The sequence below is a fragment of the Andrographis paniculata genome, unplaced genomic scaffold (genome assembly GCF_009805555.1).
Source record: "Andrographis paniculata isolate CXL003 unplaced genomic scaffold, ASM980555v1 Contig74END, whole genome shotgun sequence".
In the NCBI taxonomy this organism is placed as follows: domain Eukaryota; kingdom Viridiplantae; phylum Streptophyta; class Magnoliopsida; order Lamiales; family Acanthaceae; genus Andrographis; species Andrographis paniculata.
The window spans coordinates 1,370,829-1,393,427 of record NW_026137611.1 but is presented as its reverse complement, the minus strand read 5'-3'; the positions used below and the strand labels follow the sequence as shown (position 1 = coordinate 1,393,427).

Below are 22,599 nucleotides of genomic sequence, written 5' to 3'. Positions count from 1 at the left end.
TTAAAAAAGTATTATATAAAATAATTATATTTTTTTTACATTATACTGAAAATTTATTTTATATTCAAAATATCACATTAATTTTTATTTATATATTAGATAAAAAAAACTATTCAAATTCAATTTTTTACTATTCCAAAATCCCAATCTACAAACTAAAACCACAAACGAACACACTTTAAGTTTTTCTTTTAAGAAAACCAAAACATCTATGAGGTGCGAATTATGTGGCAATGCTGGACTGTAATGTCTGCATGAGACCTAGCCTAGTGTAACGTGTCTGGAAGCTGACACGTCCGGCGCCTAGGCCACGCTCGCGCTGAGGCTCCAGACCAGCCGTCCCTGTGCACGCCCGGGATATACCATACAGTATGGGAGAATCATGCGGAACACGTACCTCCAGTAATATATGAGTCATTAGTCAGCCGTACAAGATAGGGGAGCTCGCACACATGAGACGGATTATGGCCGAGAACCAGGGGCAGGTGATTTGTCCTAGAGCATACTTAATAAGTTGCGACTGTATATTTTATGTCATATATATATATATATATATTGAAATAAAGGAAATATGAAGTTCTTATACCAATTATAACACCACCTATTGAATCAATTACTTAAGGGGTATTATGTTTATCATGTCAATTAAAAAAATTTGTTTGAATCAATGGTGTTAAAATAGTGTTATGCATACAACTTATGGTAGTTCAAAATTAGTCATTCACTAATTAGTAGACATTTTAGAGTCATCATGGTTAGGCATGATAAAATTAAGATTTTGGATGACGAGCTAGCTGAAGCAGTTAAATAAATGATAGCATTATTTAAAATTTTGTTAAAGTATTGACCATAATAAAATCATATTAATCTATCCAATCTTCTCATCCTCTTATAAACAAGAATTTTCAAATAATTATCAGTAAATCATCCACTATAAAAATAAGATAAATTTTAATACAAATATCCGTGTCATATTATTTCGCATAAAACTCTTATATTTAATTTATTCATATTTAACCGTTATGACATAATTTTTTTGTACGGAATACCTATTCTTTTTATAGTTAACGGAGCGTTCAACCTATTTTTGTAGAAAACCGTAAATACTCTTATAGGTGTCAATAATTTATTTGAAATAAATAAAAAATTTAACTTTTCATCATCAAAAGTTGAATTATTTATATATGACATCTTTATCATCCTTTTTTTTTTTTTTTTTGTTCTTTAAGTTTTTATGTTATATTACACTTTTCTTCATCATTTTAATTTCTTGCAAAGTTATTCTATTTCTTGGTGTTCTTTCATTTTGGTTGCATTCCTCCAACTTTTACTTGTTTTTCTATTCTTATTTTATTTTATTCATGTTTATTTTTATATTTATATCCATATTATGCGAGATTAGATCAGAGATTTTCTTGAGTCAGACAAAAAAATCTACTATTTTTAGCCTTCTGACGGGTGTAACACACATAATTGGCTATCCAAAAGTCGAGTTTCAGCTACAACAGGGATCATATAAGATCTCCACTTTGCAAAATACTTTGCGATCGTGATGAGTTTTAGCCTATAGGTTTATTATGGATGGCAAACTAAAGACCTAGCTAGCTATTGATTTAATATCTCATTTGCGTGAATATTATTATGTGTTTAGTAGCCGTTATATTTGTCACTCGCGATTAATGAACCAAGTGATTGGCATGCTTTGATCTTGTGGTTAAGTATTAATGAACCATGTTATTATTTTTACTGCACACACATTCACAGACACTCACTTAGAATCGACCTCGGGTCATAGCTCTCAAGTAGGAGATATCTCGCTATTTGATATACAAGAATTTAGCCCAAAATTCAATTAATTTGCAGATAGAGAATTTACATTGACTCAATTATTTTGGTCAATTATCATTATTATTATTATTATTATTATTATTATTGTCCATAGAATGCCGATTCCAGTGTTTTTTTTTTTTTGCAACTCAATTTGAAAGGATGGATAACAAAAATCAGTGAGCTCAAAAGGTGAGATGATTGGAGAATGACATTGTTGTGACAAATATAATAAAGATAATAAAAAATAAAAAAAATTAACAAATAAAATTATGTGATTCACGGCGCTGACTACGTTCACAGTAAAAAGAGAATAATTTTATTAAAATTTTATAATGCGAGCACAATCATAATTATATCATAATGAATATTTATAATAACTTAAATTAAACATAGCTGACTAGACAAAAAAAAAAAAAAATCCACCAATCAAGATAGACTATGAAACTAGCCCACACGGTCTAGTTTGGGAGTGTTGCCCCCGAACCCCCGTCGAGAGTCACGCTGCGCCTTTGGACCCCAAAGCCGGGGCGTTGTCTCTGGATTTCACTCGCTGACCGGACAACAAGTATTGATATATTTTAAATCTAATTTGCCACTTTGTTGAGTTTTGACGGAGATCTTACTGTCCGATCAGCTAGTCGAGGGGTCAAGGGAGAGAAGTGTCCCCCGGCCCAATAGTATGCAATATATGGACTTTGAGTTCGTGTTGGACTGAGTTTGTCTGATGTATTCTTTTATTTTATTTAAATAGACATGCATATATGAAATATGTGATATGTAATCATTGGTCCTCAATAAATATGTTCTTCTTTTCTGATGCCTGTATACGTGGCCAACACATTGTTGGTTAACCACATAAATATATATCTTCTTTACATTTCTATTTGTTATTCGATTACTAATCACAATCCGTTACAATACCAAGAATATAGTTCAACGAAGTGACAACAAACATCGAAAATATCGGATTCAAGGCATCCGAACAGACACTTCCGTGATAACAAACCTTCCTAGCTAGCTAGATCACTTCTTCCATCTTCTTTATTCTTGGTTATTGGTAAATTGCAAAGAATTAATATGGTATATATATATATATATGCTTCTTTTATTACATATGAAACAACATATGTTGGAGATTGATTCAACGTTTTGGATTGATGATGGAGATTTAAGTCCAAATTCACGTTATAACTCTAGCTAGGTGGAATAAAATAATTAAAGATAATAATGTCCTCCTTATATCATAGGAATTGACAGTACTTTTATCAATTACTTATTTTAATTGAACGACACAGAAATTTTTCGATAATCATTAATTTGAGGACCAAGAACATACCTACAATTTGACTCCTGTGATAGGATTGAATCAATCACTTGTTCAAACGAATGAAGTCAACAACCCATAATGCGATGAATGTGTACTGTCAACTTAAAATTAATTAAACTAAGATTTCACATGATCAAATTAAAAAAATTTCTAAATTATAAAATAATTTCGTGATTTAAGGTCAAAAATTGAATAAATTAAATAAAATTGCCTAACAAAGGGAATACGAAAGATGAAGACGTTGGCAAGAACGCATAAACATGACGATAGTGAAGAAGAAGAAGAAGAAGGGTTTTTCTTTCTTTCTTTTTTTTTTTAAAAAAAATAATTTAAATTATCCATTTTTGGGGTGTAGGGTCGAGGGGACACGCAACATGGGTGTAAAACTATTAAAATAATTATATACTATTGAAAGATATTTTTACAAGCTAACTACATGGACAATTCTTATTCACATAATATGCAATACACAAATATATATTTTTTTTTTTTCAATTAAACTAGGTTAGGCAAGAATCAATAATTCCCCATTTTCATGTATTATACAAAGCCCAAAATCAATTCAACATCACCATCAACCAAACCCTCATTTTCCTCTTCTCTCTCTAGAAAAAAATGGAGAGAGAGAGAGAGAGAGAGAGAGAGAGAGAGGACATAAAATTTTGTCAAAAAAGCACAACCTAATAAGCTATCTCCAGCACACATACAGTCTGTCCGCCCATTAGCTACACTCCTCAATTAATCATGTCTGCTCCCCGAAACCCCAATTTTCCATCCATCATCCCTCCTGCATCTTAAAGTATTTATTATTATTATTGACCTAATTAAAGCAGGCAGCATATTCTTGCTTACAATACAATACAATACAATACATTACATTACATGCCCTGCTGATCGATCACCGCCATGTCTGATTCCGACAAGTTCAGTAATCCTCAAAGGTTTGCATTCGGCGACGATGGGGGGTACAACAACTACTTTGCAGGGTACAACCACCACCACCACCAACAAAACCCTAGCCGCCACTCCGACGACATTAGCAGCAGCTTCTCCCAGTGGCTGCACCCGGCGGTTGATTACAACGCGCTCTCCACCGCCTTTGACGTCTCCTTTTCCGGAAATGACTATGCTTCCATTAATGAGGCAACAACCGCTGCCGGAAGTTGCAGCGCCGCCCCCGCCGCCGCCGCACCGTCTGAATACGCCCACACAACTACCAATTCCTCCATGTCGCTAGCTTCTTCACCGGAGGGTGAAATCGAAGAGGGTTCTTCCATGGATAGAAAAGATCTGCTGCCTGAAGAAGCTGGAGATGATAAGCCATCTAAAAAAGAGTAGGTCTTTGATTAATTTTCTGCATATATATATATATAAATATAAATTTGTAGTTGACATTAATTTTTATAGATATATATTTTTCTCACTTCCTTCCTGAATCAAGAGAAGCTTATTTATTCTTTAATTCTTGAAAAGAGGGTATGGTGTGTGAAAAAGTACAAACCCTAGTTTGATTCCAAGATCCCATGCCAGTTTTGGTTATGGCAGAAATCAAATCATACAATAAATTGTTTTTTTATCATTACACACTAAGTAAGAATAATTAATATTTGTAATATTTGAGCAGCAGCAGCAACAAAGGTAAAAAGAAGGAGGAGAAAAAGAAAAGAGAACCACGGTTTGCCTTCATGACCAAAAGTGAGATAGATAATCTTGAAGATGGATACAGATGGAGAAAATATGGACAAAAAGCAGTCAAAAACAGCCCTTTTCCAAGGTCTTTTTTTTTTTTTTTTTTTCTAAATTTTTAATTACATCTTCTTAATTAACTCACCTGCTCTCTTGCAACTAACTCTAAGAAAATGTAAAGTCAATCTCAAACCTAGCTAGCTAAAAAAGAAATAATATATTTCCCTCCTTATTCCACTTTAAATTGTTTTTCTTCTTGCATCTAACAATAAACCAACAAGAATATTATTGTATTGCTTCTGGCATTTGGCCTAAATCTTCTCTTCAAATTATTGCTTCTGGCATTTGGCCTAAATCTTCTCTTCAAATTATTGCTTCATTTAATTTATAACAATTTTTCATTGCGTAGATTGGACCCTTTAGCTTTCATTCCTCAATTCACTCTCTACAAATACATCACACCCTTTTCCTAATAATTTCCAAATTCAACCATCAAATATTTCTTCATAACATTATTTAGGGTTTGTTCTTTCTGCTCTTTTTTCTTTGCTTTGAATTGTTTATGCAACAATTTATAAATAAACATTATTAATCCACTACCAAAAAAAATTATATTTGTAACGGACTTCCGTCCCCAAAGTTCACGTTGCTAACGTAATTCCATTTATATATATATATATATATACACAGGAGCTACTACAGATGCACGAGCCAAAAGTGCAACGTGAAGAAACGAATAGAGAGATCATACCAAGATCCAACGGTGGTGATTACTACTTACGAAGGGCAGCACACTCACCACTGCCCGGCGACAATCCGGGGAAGCGCGGCGGCGGCGGCATTGTTGGGACAGTACTCTTTATTCTCGCCTTTCCGGCCAGTGCCGGAGGACCTCTTTTTTCCGGCAGCCACAGAAGCCAATTACGGTGGTACTTTCAGGCAGCAGACGTCTGCAACTGCAGGGGAGGTAATTGGAGATGATGATGGTCATGGCTACTTTGGATTGTTGCCTGGTATGGTCACTTCATTCCTCCATATGAAACCCCACCTCCCATGACCAAACCTAATTTAACACACTCTTATTTTATTTTTTAAAAAATGCTTTAAGGTTGATGTAAGTGATCATGTACTTGTGTTTGCATGATGCCTAGTTTATTAAGCTATCTTCGTCTAATAGGTCTATGTATTGATGCATGTCAGGAGGTTTCGCTAAATATGATCGATTCTGGTTTGATCAAATCACACACACATATATATATAGAGAGAGAGAGAGAGAGAGAAAGAGATTTATAAAAATCTTGTGTGATTGTTTCGGGTTTAGATTCGTATTTTAAATAGTAAAAGGTTGAATTTTTAATGATTGTTTAATACTCTCTCCGTCCGGTTCTAAGGGTCTCATTTACCTTTTGCGTCATTGTACTAACATTAAAAATATCCTTATATTTATGTAATTTTATTTTGCACAAATATCATTATAATAATATTATAAGACACTAAAAATATTTTTACCATTTATTCTTAATTTATACTATTTTTTTATATAATAATTAATATTCAAAGATCAATACGTCAAAAAAAGTAAAAGAGACCATAGAGCAGGCGTGAGTAAGTAGTATATAATATAATAAGTATTATTTGATATTTTGAATATAAAAAGTAATTTTACTTTAAAAGTACTTTCTTCATCCATCCCAACTTAATTGTTTACTTTTTGTGTATGTAAATTTTATAATTTTAATATATTATTGGTGGTGTTCTTTTGTGAGTTTTTCACATATTTTTGCTATTTAATTTTTTTTCTCTAAAAATATCATATTAAATAATTATTTTTTTATATTATATTATAAATTTATTTTACATTCAAAACATCACATCAATATCTAAGCAAACAATTATTCAAATTCAACTTTTTTTCAAATTCAAAAATCCAAACTCAAAAACTAAAACTCATAAACAAATACACCCATATATTAAGGTGAACAAATTAAAATGAGAAAATAAATACATAAGAGTGGAGGAAGAGAGTATTAAAAATAATTATTTGATTTGATATTTTTAATCACAAAAAATATCATGAATATTAAAAAGAATCTTTAGAAACCCTAAAACAAACACAACCTTTTTCTTTTTTTCTTGTATGTATATACGTATATACAATTGAAAATCTTTTATTCTTACTATACTCAATCTATTACAATTTTTTTACTTTTTAATTTTACTTTTTACCGACTGACGTGAGAATTTACAATCGCTTGTCTTTGAGTGCATTTTGAGTAAACCTCGACCGAACTCAATAGCATGCAAACTAGACCGCCAAAATTTGTCACACTAGGTGATTCATGTAGTTATGGATAGGGGTGTGCACGGTTCGGATATTTGCAAATATGTAGGTATTTGATATCCGAACCGAATTGAACAAATACCCGAAACCGTGAACCGTCTTCAAACCGAAAATATTTACAATATTTGCAAATAATTTGAACCGAATCGAAATTAAAAAAATAACATATTTAAAAATAATTAAAATTCTAATTAAATCAAAATATTTGCAAATATTTCAAATATTCGAACCAAAACCGAACCGAAATCGAATCGAATATAATTATTAATATAAAATTTAAAATATAATAACATAAATATATAAATATATTCGGTTCGGTTAACCGAACCGAAAAAATATCAAAAACCAAAACCGAAACCGAACCAAACCGAACAAATATCAAATGTGCAGTATTTGTATTCGAACCGAATTTGCTCAGTTAACCGAAAATTCGATTCGATTCAGTTCGGTTCAGCGATTCGGCAGTTCGATTTGATTTTTTTGCCCACCCCTAGATATGGACTATATTTTCAATGTTTTCCATTCACTACATATCTCCTATTCTCCTTATTTATTTTCAAATTATGTAGATTATATTATAGATGTGTATGCTTTGATTAATTTGTGTAATGTCACACCATAATTATTAGACCTATTAAGGATTGGTTTGCTAAATATTGATTAATATAAAGAGGCTAAATAACTCTAAATCGTACTGTTTTATGCATGTTGATCGATGCCTATTTTATGCACCTACTTAGGTTGTCCTAATACTAACCATCATTTCTTATCAAACATACCCAAATTATTGACTCAACAATATTATCAAAGATGGTATCACCATTAGAGGCTTTTTTTGGTTATGTTTTTTTTAAAAAAATTATATAGGTGAAAACACTATAAAAAAAAAAAAAAAAATCATTTTTGTGACAAAATTTTTTTGTCTCTAAATCTACTTTTTCCGTTACTAATGACATTAGAGACGGAATTAATAATAGAATTACGTTAGCTACGTGAACTTTAGGGATGAAATTCCGTTACAAATATATTATTTTTTTGTAGTGAAAAGGAGAAGACAACAAAATAGTTTGAATAATGCTACGTGCGGGAAATTTAATTATATTATAATATTACAAATATATTTATAATTTTAAGAGTTTACGTACAGATTTAAAACATATATAAATGAATTCATGCGTCTGAAACGTTGATGAATTTAGAAAGATTTGTTTAAAATAGTTTGAACTTTTGGTTACTATTCAAACGTTGGTTTCGCTATGTCAAAATATTAAATTAAAATTAAATATAAATTAGTTTTGATTCGACTAGTTTTAGTTCCGGTTCTGTTTTTTTATTCAAATTCATCCGTTCTAGTTTTAGCTCAAAATTGACAGATATGTGACGAGCCATCATTTGTTACTTATTATTTTTTTATTTTGATGTCAATGAGTTCAATTTGACAATTATTTTGGTTTGGATTTTATATAGTTCAAACTGCAATAATTTATTACTTTATATATATATATATATATATATTTTCTATGTCTTTAGTTTCTATATTCATTTTGAGCTTTTACTTGAAATTATTTGATAGTTTGACAATAGTCGATGTATATATTTTTCTCATTTGATATAGTTGTTTTTGAAAAATAGTAATACGTGTTAAATATATTAAATTATAAATTATAATTTATTTCTATAACTTTAATTGATGACCACACAATACAACCTTTTATAAACTATCAAATTTTAAAGATATATACATATGCTTTTTCTTTTTATTTTATTTATTCTAACTCATTACATGTATGTTTGTTTACTGTTTTAAGTTTGACATGTCTTTTTATCTTGAGGTTTATGAAAATATTTATCAGTAATTAAACCTAATATTTTATATTAAATGATTCACTTTTGTAAAAAAATAATATATAAATATTATACAAATTAAAAATAGGGTCAATAAATTTTTTTTTGGAAGAACACAAGTATATAATTTAAATTTAAAAGAATATTTATTATTTTACCTATAATTAACTTTTACAAACTATTATTTAAATAATAATTTATAAAATATTCATAAACAAATATTTATAAAGTTTACATTATAATTATTTGTTTAATTTATAATTAGTAAGTTTATACAAAATTGCCCGTTAGTATTAATATAAAATAATATACACTGACACCACATATTTATAATACTAACATAGTCCCGTAAGAGAGTCAAATAAGTCGAATATTCAACTACAATTAATTATGATTTCAAATACAAATTTACACTATCCAGTTTCTACAGATTTCAATAAAAATATACTTTCGTCGTCCCAAATTTATATGCTCATTTGTTTTATATACGGAGTTTTAAAAATATTAATATTATACTGGAATATAGTAGAAATAAAGGCAAAAATACTAAGGTAACCTTATTAGTATTGTATGATATAAATATAATGTCATTTTTATTTTATAAAATATATTTTATATGAGTTTTATCAATTCTTTCTTTTTTCTTCCAATATTTCATGAACTACACTCTACTTATAATTTTTCATTTTTATTTTTTAATAAATAAATATATTTATATAAATTTAAACTTCCTGATTCTATATAAAGTAAGTTATGTTAATAATGTATAATTTTATATATCATTTTATTAATTTGTAAAGTATTTAAATTTATTTTCTACAAAATAATATCTATATTTATTATATTTTATTAAATTATAACTTTTAAAATACCTAAACACATATTTTAAATTTATTTTAATTAGATATATGTTTTAAATCATAAATAAATATGCTCTACCCAAACATCTATCCACAAATTAAATCTAATCATTAACCCAATGCATATACTCTTAACTCTCAAATTTACTCTCACTTTTATTTTTTTAGTATGTCCCTTAAATTTATTTTATTATTAATTTTGACAAAGTCAATAAATTAATATTTAATTATTATCCCCAATTCAACACTTGTTTACAAATGTTACTATCTTTATTACATTACCTTCAACTATCTTTTCACGTTTATTACTTTTTCAATAAAAATTATTCATTTTTCTTAATGTTTGTGTTGGATCCAAATGTTCTAATTTATGCCGACGTGAGTAGTAATATAGGAGGAACTTATTTAGGACAAAGAAGAAACATGTGGAATTTATTCTATTATCACTCTTAAATAGGGATATATATATATATATACACACATATATATTCTTCAAAATAGTCAAATGAGAAATAATGAATTATTCACTTTTGTTTTAATATTTTTATACTATGGGATAGAGTCATCATAAGACTCAATAATCCTTACTTATCTTTGTCTAATCAACCATGTGAAAATGTCGGAAAATTATAGGAATATTCACCACTGCATTTAATAATATTTATATTTCGGGTGTTTTTGTCTGGGAGATTGGATTTTAAATACACTGTTCATCCAATTTTTTTAACCTCCAAACATATCAAATCAAACACCTATTTTTTATTTTTTATATTATACTCAAATCAATTTTATATTCAAAACATCACATCATACAACTATTCAAATTCAAAATTTTTTACTATTCAAATCCCAACTCAAAATCCAAACCCCAAAACAAACATACCTAGTGTAGAATGTATAGAGCAATATATATAGAGTTTGTTATATACTTGGCTAGAAAATATTATAACCATTCATGTATGTTTTTTTTCGATAGGTTTAATAAATTTTTTACTATGTAAGTGTGTGTGTATATATATATATATCAATCCTTGCAATATGAAGTAATTAGTAATTTAGTGTAGTCAATGAAGTTTGTTTTTTTTTTTTTTTTTTGGATGACGTGGGAATCCGCGGCCGCTACTCGAAAGTGCGCATTGAGTAAATACCCGGCCGAACCTAATACCCTACAAACCAGACCCGACGAGAGTCTATGAAGTTGTTTTGAATTATAAGTAGGAAGACATAGTAAAAGATGAGGATTTTCAAGTATAGTCTTAAACTTTATTCGTAGTATTTTGCCTGTGACTATTTGGATAGTTACAAGAGACAAACTATATATCTAATCATTAAACTAGCATTGAAACAATACTTTAATTATTTCATAAAAGAATTTAATGGCATACTTTGTTTAGAACTTTTTGTTCAAGACTTTTTTTTTTTAATAGATAAATTGACAAATTATTGATAGTACAATCCATGACGAAACTACCGTTTAAATCTAGGAGGGTAAAATATTATAATTTATTTAATATTTAACTAATAAATTTAAATTACAAATAATAACATTATATATGAATTTAAATAATTTTGAGGAGGGAGGGAGGGTAAAATTGTATATGAATACATAAAAAATAATATTTTTAACATTAAAAAAATCATAAAAAATTGACTTTTCAAACCCCAGTGTAGTTCCGTCTGTGAGTCCAACTAACGATCTTTGATTTTAGTGCTTGGATATGAATTTTGTCTATAACTCAAATATACATATATAACCTTTTAATACCCTAATAAGACTTTCTAAACTTTTAACACAAAAAACATCAAACCATACACATACCTTAATAGCCATTTTAGTGCAGTCTCATGCTCTACACCAAGATTTGACATTAGTCTACTCAAACAACTCATAACATAAGAAATATCGATTTAATACTTACCGTTAAGTACGTCACATATCTTATACTCCTTCTATCTCAATTAAAAATATTATTTTTTAATTATTTTTATAAATTTTATTTAAAAGTATCAAATTTTTACTATACTAAAAATAATTACATATTAATATCAAATTACTCTTTAATTTTTACATAATTTGTTAAAAATATATTATTATATATACAATTAATTTATATATAAAGTATGAATGAAAAAAAATATCAAAATTATTTTAGATACATCAACTGATAGATAAAATACTTTATTCGTCCGGCAACAAAAGACTCATTTTTTCTTTGTCTGTTCCATAAAAGAGGGTTTATTTATATTTTTAGTAAATTTATTAATAACTTAGTTCACAAATATAAATAAATTTAATTAAATTTTTAACATTTAACACGTAAGTCCCACTCAAAAGCCCTTTAATTCTATCTCTCTTTAATATATCAATATTTTTATCTATATTTGAAACTCCTTATTTTTTTTATAAAATTAGTTTTAAGTTAATTATATAAATAAATAATTATTTATTTTTTTATATAAAATTTTATTCTTCACAAAATAATATCAATACATATTGTATATATTTTATTGAGATATAATACTAAAAATATTTAAAATACCAACAATACTACTCATATAAAAAAAATAAAAATAAATATTATAATTTATTATTGATTATTTATTAATATATTAATGTGTTTACTTGTAAGACTTTACCCATAATTTTACTATTTCTAACTTTTTTTTTTCTTCAAGAACATTAAATCAAACATCTGATTTTTATTTATTTTATTAAACTAAAATCTAATTTTACTTTCAAAACATCAAATCAATACATATTTATATAACATCAAACAACTATTTTAATTCAAAATTTTACCATTTAAGATCAAAATTCAAAATCAAAACCTCACAAGTAAACACATAATATGTTCCTAATTAAAAATATCATAAATATTACTCATTCCGTCCCAAAACAATGAGAACATTTGAGATTGAAACGAAAATTAAAGAATAATAGTATTATATTAATGATAGGTGTAAAAGTATTTATAAAAGACATAATACCCTTATCTTATGTAATTATTGTGAAAAAAAGTGAGAATAATTTCTATAAAAATATGAACAGTTAGTTATCAAAAATAAAAAATTAAACTATTGTTTTAAGACGAATAAAAATAGCAAGATAAAATTATTATTTTGAAACGAAAAGAATATTATTTTTTAATTTAATGTCAATACAAATGATCCTTTTGAATTGTAACGAAGGGGGCGAGGCTAGCTACATCTAGCCTAGGTATCGAATTAAGGCCAATTCATCCAATGATTGCAAGATTAACACAACCCTAAATTAATTTGACCTGACTGCCCGAGTGACTGACTGACACTACCCTCCCTACAAATATACTCCCAACGTTTTCGGCTATCATATCTGAATTATCGTAGACATGAAAAATTAAAATAAATAAATTAAAAAATATTTACAATAATATATTAATAAAAATAATTATTTTATAATAAATTAGTTATAAATTAAAATTAAATTAATTAATTTATTTAATTAAAATTAAAAAATATATAAGTTAAAAAATTAAAATAAAATAAAAATGTGTAATTCTTTTTAGTAATATAATATAAAATATAGAAAAAATATAAATATAATAGATTTGACGAAAGAGTAATATATTCTTTTTCCGTCTGACTCAATTTTTTTTTTTTTACTTTTCTATTTTAATATGTTAATTTAAATTTCTCAACCTTTTTTATTTTTTAAAATAAAATTACATTTTGTATCAATAAAAGTATTTTTATTTTATTTTTATATTATTATTTTTATAATTTTCATTTGTATTACAGTTTAATAAAATATTATTTATTTGTTTTATATATATTTTGTTTATATTTTCTATTTCGATCAATTTTACATAATTTGTTATTTTTTTTAAAAAAAATTTTCTCCGTTCCATAATTAAATATTCATTTGTTTTTTGCACGTAATTTTAAAAATATTAGTATTATATTGAGATATAGTAGGAATAAAGTAGAAATGACTAAAATAATTTTATTAGTATGTGTGATATAAAGGTAATGGCATTTGTGTAATAGATTGTAAGTTGTAAGGATATTTGTAATGTTAAGTAGACAGTACAATTATTAAAAATAAATAAATACTTTGTTATTAAACGAACTAAAATTAAAAAATAGATACTTTGTTATGGACGTACTGAGTAAATAAAATTTTTCTGCTAAAAATAAATGAGAAGACAATGAATGGGGAATGAAGTACATACATATACAACCAGCCTGAAATTGTTGACCACAATTTATATTAATTTATTATAACTTTGACATACATCAATCACATCATCGAGCTTCGCAGATCGACTTTAATGCAACCTCCACTCAACGCATTTCATTTAGCTTATCTGGGGCCATGAATTTTATTCATGTAATTTTAATTGAAAAATGCATTTGTTATATATATATATTTTTTTATCCGTATTTACCTTTTACATCATTATATTTAATATTAAAAATATTTTTATATTTATATAATTTTTTGTAAAATTTTTTATTGATATTATAAGACACTAATAAAAGTATTTTTGCAATATTTATTAATTTGTATTACATTTTGATATAATAATTAATATTCAAAATATCAACATGCAAAAAAGTAAATGAAACCCTTAGAGCCGGAGGGAGATAGTATTATTTTTATTTTATTTCAAAAAAAATATTTTTTAAATATTTTATTTTTAAATATTATTTAATCATTTTTTTATATTTATAATTAATATTATTTTTATAAAAATTAAAAAAAAAAACTAATATATAAAAATTGAAAAAAGAAAAAGAAGTAAACTTCAAAATTGGCGTTGTTACAGTGCAACACCAATTTTTGTCGTCAAATTTGACATTGGTTAGAGGGCAACAAGCGCCAAATCTTAAATCCAAGACCATTTTAATTCAAAAAATACAATTGGTATAATATTTACTATAATCCATAACCTTTTCTTTTTTACGTCAAAAAAAATAATTTTCAAAAATTTTATTTTTATATATTTTATTTGTCCCTTAAATAAGCATGATTGCTTATTACATGTAGTTTAAGGTATATTTGTATTATATTGATATATAGTAAAAATAAAGTAAAAATGACTAAAATAATCTTATTAGTATTATGTGATATAAAAGTCATGACATTTGTATAATATATGATAAGTTATAAATATTTGTAATGTTAAGTAGATAATACATTTACTAAAAAAAAATAATTCATTATTATTAGACGGACCAAAATGAATAAATAAATAGTTTGTTATTGAAACAAAAAAAATATTATTTTAAACTATTTTATATTTATAATTAATATTATCGTTTAGAAAAACTTTAAAAGTAAAATAATATAAAAAAATCAATATAATTAAAAATAAAAAAAGAATAGAAATATCAAAATTGGCAATTCTATACTGCAATACCAAAAATGACATCGCACTTTAGCAACGTCAATTTTTTACGTAGCTGTCTTGCTACCTCAATTAAATGAAGGAAAAATTTATACGTATATTAGGTTTAAGTTAACATCAACAGTTTTATTCCAAAAATGAAATAAAATTAAACAATATTAATTACATCATGCAACGTAGGTCAAACGCAACGCAAAAATTAAAATTTAATTAAATTAAAATAATTAATTTGCATTAAAAAAATATAAATATACATGTTATTACTTTTTCTATATTATCAATAATACTTTATTTATTTTTTATTAATGTTTTAGTTCAATATATTTTATTTTAAATTTATTTATTGTGCCATTAGTAGAAATAATTTCTACATATACCTCTTCCCTAAATGTATTTAGGGTGTGTTTGTTTTGAGGAATTTTGCCAAAAAATTATTGTTCATCTAAATTTTTTTTAAAAAAAAATCACATCAAACACCTATTTTTTATTTTTTATATTATTCTAAAAATCAATTTTACATTTAAAATATCACATCAACACTTTTTTATATCACATTATACAACTATTTCAATTCAAAATTTTTACTATTCAAATCTCAATTCAAAATCCAAACCTCCAAACAAACACATCCTTGTAGTATTTTGAATGTTTCATTTGCATGAAATAAAATTCCTTGTGACGTACTTAACAAAACTCTACATACAAAGTGTAAAAATGTTTAAGGTTGAATTTTGGGATGAAGTTTGATATGTTTCTTTACCAAAATTTCTTCAAATTTTACTATTTGGACTTTACATTTCTCGAAAAAAAAAATACATTTTTTCCTCTCACAAAATATTTTAGTATCAAACTCAAACCAAAATTTCTCAAACTCAACCAAAAGAAACACACCCTAAATCTACTTTCGTTATTAGTTAGCAGCGATTTCGTAGTTATAAAATTTCTAAATTACCTTCCCAGCTATAGTACGACTAAAATAATCACCGTTAATTAATGACAAAAATAAGGCTATACAATATTTTTAAAATTATAAGAGAGTTTGATATAATTTTAAAATAATGAAAATTTCGTACAATTTTCATAAAATATGAATGAATTTAAATTAGATTGCTTTGCCTATAAAAAATAAAATAAAATAATTAATTTGATATTTTTTTAGATTTTTATTTTATATGAATAATAGAAATTCATCAAAATTCTTCGAAATTTTGAAAAAGATTAGGATAGAGTCAAATAAAATATAATTGAATTTAAAACTCACTTATTCCATTCTTTCGGTCATAACTATACTTTAAATTAAATTTTTAATACTTCCTTCGTCCCATTAATAAGTATTCAATTACTTTTTACGCGTAGTTTTAGATATATTAGTATTATATTGGGATATAATAGGAATAAAGTTGAAATGACTAAAATAACCTTGTTAGTATGTGTGATATAAAAGTAATGGCATTTGTGTAATATATTGTAAGTTGTAAGGGTATTTGTAATGTTAGATAGATAGTACAGTTACTAAAAAAGGAAATTGATACCTTGTTGTGGGACAGACTAAAATAAAAAAATGGATACTTTGTTATGAGACGGAGGGAGGGGGGAGTACATACTTACAAAACAAAATCAATGCTAAGATTTACAAGAAAAAATTCCTTTAATATGATCTTAAAAATCACAATGTCTATACCAAACACAATAAACAATTCACTATTATATAAATAAAGTTTTATACTATTGATAACTAACACAATACCATTGCTACTTTCAAATCCGCCAACAAAAAATTAATAATCAACGTTGATATATTGAATTTGTTGTTAGCGACGGAACCAATTTCCGAACTCTGTGGCGGATTCATCAAGTTGGTTTCAATCTTTTTATGATTTCAATATATTTCGAACCATATAAAAAATTTTGGTTCCAACCGATAGTTCAACGCTCTTTAGTAAAAAAAAATATGTAAAAATATGACCATCGATTCACTTTTGTCTGTTCAGACGCCGTCTTATTCAATTCTCTTTTGGTAGTAACAACACAAGGAAGAAGAAACAAAAAACGCTATAATAATATTTAAAATTATTAAAATTTTGACTTTATTTAAATTAAAATTTTTATTATATTTGATACTAATAATCAATAGTAATTTTTTTAAAAAAAAAATAATATCAAATTAAATATATATTTTTTGCCTATTAAACATTACATCAAATACCAATTTTTTACTAGTATTTAATTTGTTTTAATACTCCAATACTCTTATAAGAAAGTTCTAATGATAATCCCTTAATGATGTATTTTAACCAATTAAAATTGAATTCTGAACACAAATCTAAATAATTAGTGATGTCGTTTTGGCACCGAATGAACTCAACTAAATCCATGTATACATTCATATGGCAGTATATATATATAGTACATTCATCTAATTAAAGGGTAAATTATATTTTTTTAGTATCGTAACTAGACACTCTTATCATTTTAGTTCCGTAAGTGGAGTCTGTCACAAACTAGTCTCATAAGTGAATAATTTTCGCTATTTTAGTTCTCCGACGCCGGAGACGCCCGCGTGGCTCACTGGAGGCCACGTGTTTTATTTTCTATTTTTATTTTAAATTTTAAATTTTTTTTTAATTTTATTTGATTTTTTTTATTTTTTTATTTGGTCTGATTAAAAAAAAAAAATTTAAAATATCCACGTATCCGCCGGGTGTCACTGACCTGACGGACACGTGGCTTCCGGCGATCCACGCGGGCGTCTATAGCGTCGGAGGACTAAAACAACAAAATTTTTCCATTTATGAGACTAGTTTGCGACAGACTCCACTTACGGGACTAAAATGATAAGGAGGTCTAATTACGGGACTAAAATTAGAATACTAAACATATATATATATATATATAGTTAATATGATATGATAATGATTGATTGATGTAGAGTTTAGCGTGTTTAAGCACGATTTGTAGAAGTGATTAGACGATACTAATTAGGGTTAGGTAAAAGAGCTTCTCATATATATATATATATATATGTATATAGCTTGCCTAACCTATACTTATAATCGCTAAACCCTTTTAGACAGAGTTAATCATTGTTACACTAACAACATTATTATTAAATGTTAATTATCTTCAACGCTATAACAGTATTTAAATATATAGATTGCACCAACTAATATATATATATAAATAAATATATGTTAATTATGTGTATGACATATGTTGATTTGGTTAAATCAGCATATGTTGACTTAGTCGGATCGGCCAAGGATCCATAGCCTATATATATATAAGTAGATAGATAGTAATAACCGAGATTATGATATCATTATCAGTAAATTAATTCATCTAAAGTAAAGTAGAAAAATTTGTGTCAAACTACGTTATGACTAAAATATATATATTAATACGTGTAAATTAATATTCTCTCCGTCCCACTTATTTTGTCGCTTTCTTTTTCTGAAAAACAATTATACACTTTAATCTTATTTTTAAAAATTTAATTTATAATTTTTAAAATTTTAATTATACTAATCAATTATTTTAATTTTAATTTATAATTATTTTTATTAAACAATAATTATTTTCACTAATATATTTTTAATTATTTACTAATTATACTCCTCTTAAATTCTTGTGTCTATGGTAACGTGGACAAAATATCCGAAACGGAGAGAGTATTATTTTACTGTGGTGGTTATATACTTGCAAAATGGAGATAATTTGGCCGTTGCAAGCAATATTTTCATGAAATTATGACCACACCCATTGTACAAGGTTTGTGTTTGAAAGAACTCATCACTTGTCCAGTGAGGAATGGCCTAGTGGTTAAGGGGTTGGACTTGTGACCATGAGAACCCCCGACGCCCCAGGTCCACTTGCCACACATGGTTTGTCTAGTATGTCATGTCGGCGTTTTGCCTTTATCTTTTAGCTTTTTTCACCGACTACTCATATATCTGAACTTGCCAAAACAGTAATAATTCCCGGTGAACTTAAACCTTTTCTTTCTACCCTCACCATCCTTAGTCGAGTTTTTTTTTTTGTTCAAGAAGTTACCCACTTTGCTTGGGTTTGTCCTAAAAATTTTTTTGATTTTGAATACTTCTAATTACTTCTTCAAAGCAAAGTTTGACAATCGGATCTTCAAAAAGCATATATATGTATACGTATTTTATATACTTGAAGTAGTTCTTAAAGTTTCGGGGATAATTTTTCTATTATTACTGCCACATTAAAGGCATCGGGTAGTCACATAATCCCCCGTCAAGAACATTGTGTATCAAGAATTGAAACTCTTGCACTTATTCCACAATCGATCTTACATCGATCATTTGTGTATGAATTTCAGAAAGCTTGTATGATTGATTTGAAATGAAAGTGGTGTGAGGGGACCAACACCAACACCTAACTCAGGAGTTCATACATTTCATCTGTCCATAAATTTTCATTTCAAGGAGAAAAATTATTTGCCATTATTGCATTTATAGATAACAATATTATTCTTAAGAGAATATATACAAATCGGTCAAATAATAAATCATTTCATTAGGGCACTTTCATACTTCATATATCAATATACATGTGTTAGTTTAGATATATAAATGTATTATTTTAATAATATTATAAAAGTGTTCGTATTACCAAGAATTTAAGTAAAGTATAATTAATAAATAATTAGGAAGTGCATGGTTTAAAATAATTATTGTATAATAAAAATAATTATATATTAAAACTAAAATAACTAAATAGTCCAATTAAGATTAAAAAAAATTATCAATAGTCAAATTTAAAATGTAATTAAATGTATAATTATTTTTTTTTTAAAAAAAAAACAAATTATGTGGAATAAATAAAAATATAAAAAAATTAAATATTTTATGCGAAGATAATACTAACGAATTAAATTTTTTAACTAAACTAATGATGATTTAGAAGAGAAGTATTATAGCTTTAATTAATACGGCGTTTATGCTATAATATATATATTGAGTATATATTATTATTTTTTAATTAAAAATAGTTCTAATCATTTAAATTTCTTGTCACACAAAAATTTCAAAGAATTTTGATTGATCGGATAGGACAGATGTAGGCCAACCAAGCATGACTTTGTAATTAGCTTCGGACCTAATTATTCAAATTAATCCAAAAAATTCATCAATATTAACGTCGGGTCAAGTTACTCAAATAAGCCCAACTTTGTGGATAAAATTATTAATATTTTTCGGTTCAAGATCAATATGAATTAGATTAAAATAATACTTATACTGTAGCACAATATTTTAAGAAGGGTATAATTAATAGATAATTAAGAATATATTAGTGAAAATAATTATCCTATAATATAAATAATTATAAATTAACATTAAGATATCTAATTAGTTTAATTAAAATTAAAAAAAATAAATTAAAAAGTTTAAAATGAGATTAAAGTGTGTAATCATTTTTCGAAAAAAGAAAGTGATATGGAATATGGGACGGATAGAAACGGCAACGTGGACATGGTATGATGGAGTATTACTTTTTTATTAATGTGTACTGCGTCTAAATAAAAAAGTAATAGTATTTTGACTTTATTTATTATTTTTTTTATGTAAAAATAATAATATGATGCAAAATATGAGTATTTGTGAAAAAAAATGGAACATTTTATAAAATATTTACTTTGTAATTGGACAACCAGCTTATTTTGAATCAATTTATATTACATTTCTTAAATTTATTGTATACTACGGGGGAATTTGTATTGAATTTGTCCGAGAATCCCATTTTTTTCCCAAAAACATTAAATCAAACACCTATTTTTCATTTTTTATATTATACTAAAAATCAATTTTACATTCAAAACATCACATCAACACTTATTTATATCATATCATACAACTATTCAAATTCAAAATTTTTACTATTCAAATCCCAATTCAAAATTCAAACCCCCAAACAAACACACCCAAGAAGAAACGTTTTATATTCAAAATTTTTTATACTCCATTTATACCAACAGAGTATTATTTTTATTAATTTTCCAATCACTACAAAATACTATCACTTTTCTATCAAAGTGAAAGTAATCACACAAGAAAAATACTTATAATTTTTATATAAATTTTAAAAATATCATTAAAAATATACATAAAATATAAAAAGATAAAAATATCATGATCATCCTACGAACTTTTACTAATTAATGAAATATTATTCCCTTTGCCATTTAAATTTACACTCACTTTTTTTTTTGGATTGTCATCAAAAAAATATTTTTGTTTATTTTTTAAGTAAAAAATCAATACACTTTTTTACCTTTTTTATTACTTATTTTTATTAAAATTCGTATTTAATAAAATGAGCACATATTTATATTACCGAGGGAGTATTATTTATTATTTACTACAAAAAAAAAAAATCAAATGTATATTTTTATTCGAGATGGAAGAAAGTATATTAAATTATAGTATTATTAACTCATTTGAGTTCAAATATGCTACATTTTGAAAAAAAATTCAAGTATTTTCAAATATTTTGAAAAGACGTTAATCAATACTAATCATGTTGAAAAATTCAAAATATTTTACTTGTGTGATTCTGTTTTGATTTTGCTATTTCAAATTTATTTATTTATTTATTATATTATATTAAAATTTAATTTTATATTTAAAATATCGCATCAAATAATTATTTCAATTCAAAATTTTACTATTCAAAATCGAAACTCAAAACCAAAACACCACAAGTAAACACACTACTAAAAAATTTGATGTGATATAAATATGTATTGATGTGATGTTTTGAATATAAAAATTATATCAATAAAAATGAGTTAAAAAGATAAATTTTACTACCTCTGTTCGGCTCGAAGGGTCTCGTTTACTTTTTGCGTTTGATATTTAATTATTAATTATTATATCAAAACGCAGTACACATTAATAAAAAATTGCAAAAATAGTTTCATTAGTGTATTATAATACTAACAGAAGGACATTTTTACAAAAAAAAATTATATAAATATAAAAATATTTTTAACGTTAAGTACAATGACACAAAAGGTAAATGTGACCAGACGAACGAATGAAGTATAATTTTAAAATTTATCATATCACATTATACTACATATTATCAAAATCATTTACTATAATATTAATCAATTGATATTATTGTGTTCTTTTACCATAGTAAAGACAATTTAGGAGAAATATAACTTGAAAGGAATTAATGAAAATAATTATGTATAAGACAAAAATAATTAATTAGTTTAATTAAAAGTTTTGAAAATTATAAATTTAAAATGAAATTAAAGTTTGTAATTCTTTTTGCCTTTTTAAAAAAGTG

The 22,599-nt window shown here is 25.9% G+C and overlaps 1 protein-coding gene across 2 annotated transcripts; it reads left to right on the top strand.

Moving 5' to 3' along the window:
* The first annotated feature begins 3,747 nt into the window (after window positions 1-3,747).
* On the top strand, window positions 3,748-6,183 carry LOC127266014 (WRKY transcription factor 71-like). 2 transcript variants are annotated; one of them, XM_051296084.1, is made up of 3 exons: window positions 3,748-4,491; window positions 4,785-4,931; window positions 5,534-6,183. In XM_051296084.1, the coding sequence occupies exons 1-3, from the start codon at window positions 4,064-4,066 to the stop codon at window positions 5,898-5,900; spliced, it is 942 nt and encodes a 313-aa protein (XP_051152041.1). In that variant the 5' UTR covers window positions 3,748-4,063; the 3' UTR covers window positions 5,901-6,183. The 2 variants fall into 2 exon arrangements, with proteins under 2 accessions (XP_051152041.1, XP_051152040.1); XM_051296083.1 differs by having other exon boundaries at window positions 4,782-4,931.
* Window positions 6,184-22,599: the final 16,416 nt, after the last annotated feature.

Excerpts from the sequence above, each read along its gene's own strand:
- LOC127266014 (XM_051296083.1), top strand. The coding sequence starts at position 4,064 with ATGTCTGATTCCGACAAGTTCAGTAATCCTCAAAGGTTTGCATTCGGC. Across the intron at positions 4,492-4,781 it reads GATAAGCCATCTAAAAAAGA|CAGCAGCAACAAAGGTAAAA; the intron begins GTAGGTCTTTGA and ends ATATTTGAGCAG. Across the intron at positions 4,932-5,533 it reads AAAAACAGCCCTTTTCCAAG|GAGCTACTACAGATGCACGA; the intron begins GTCTTTTTTTTT and ends ATATATACACAG.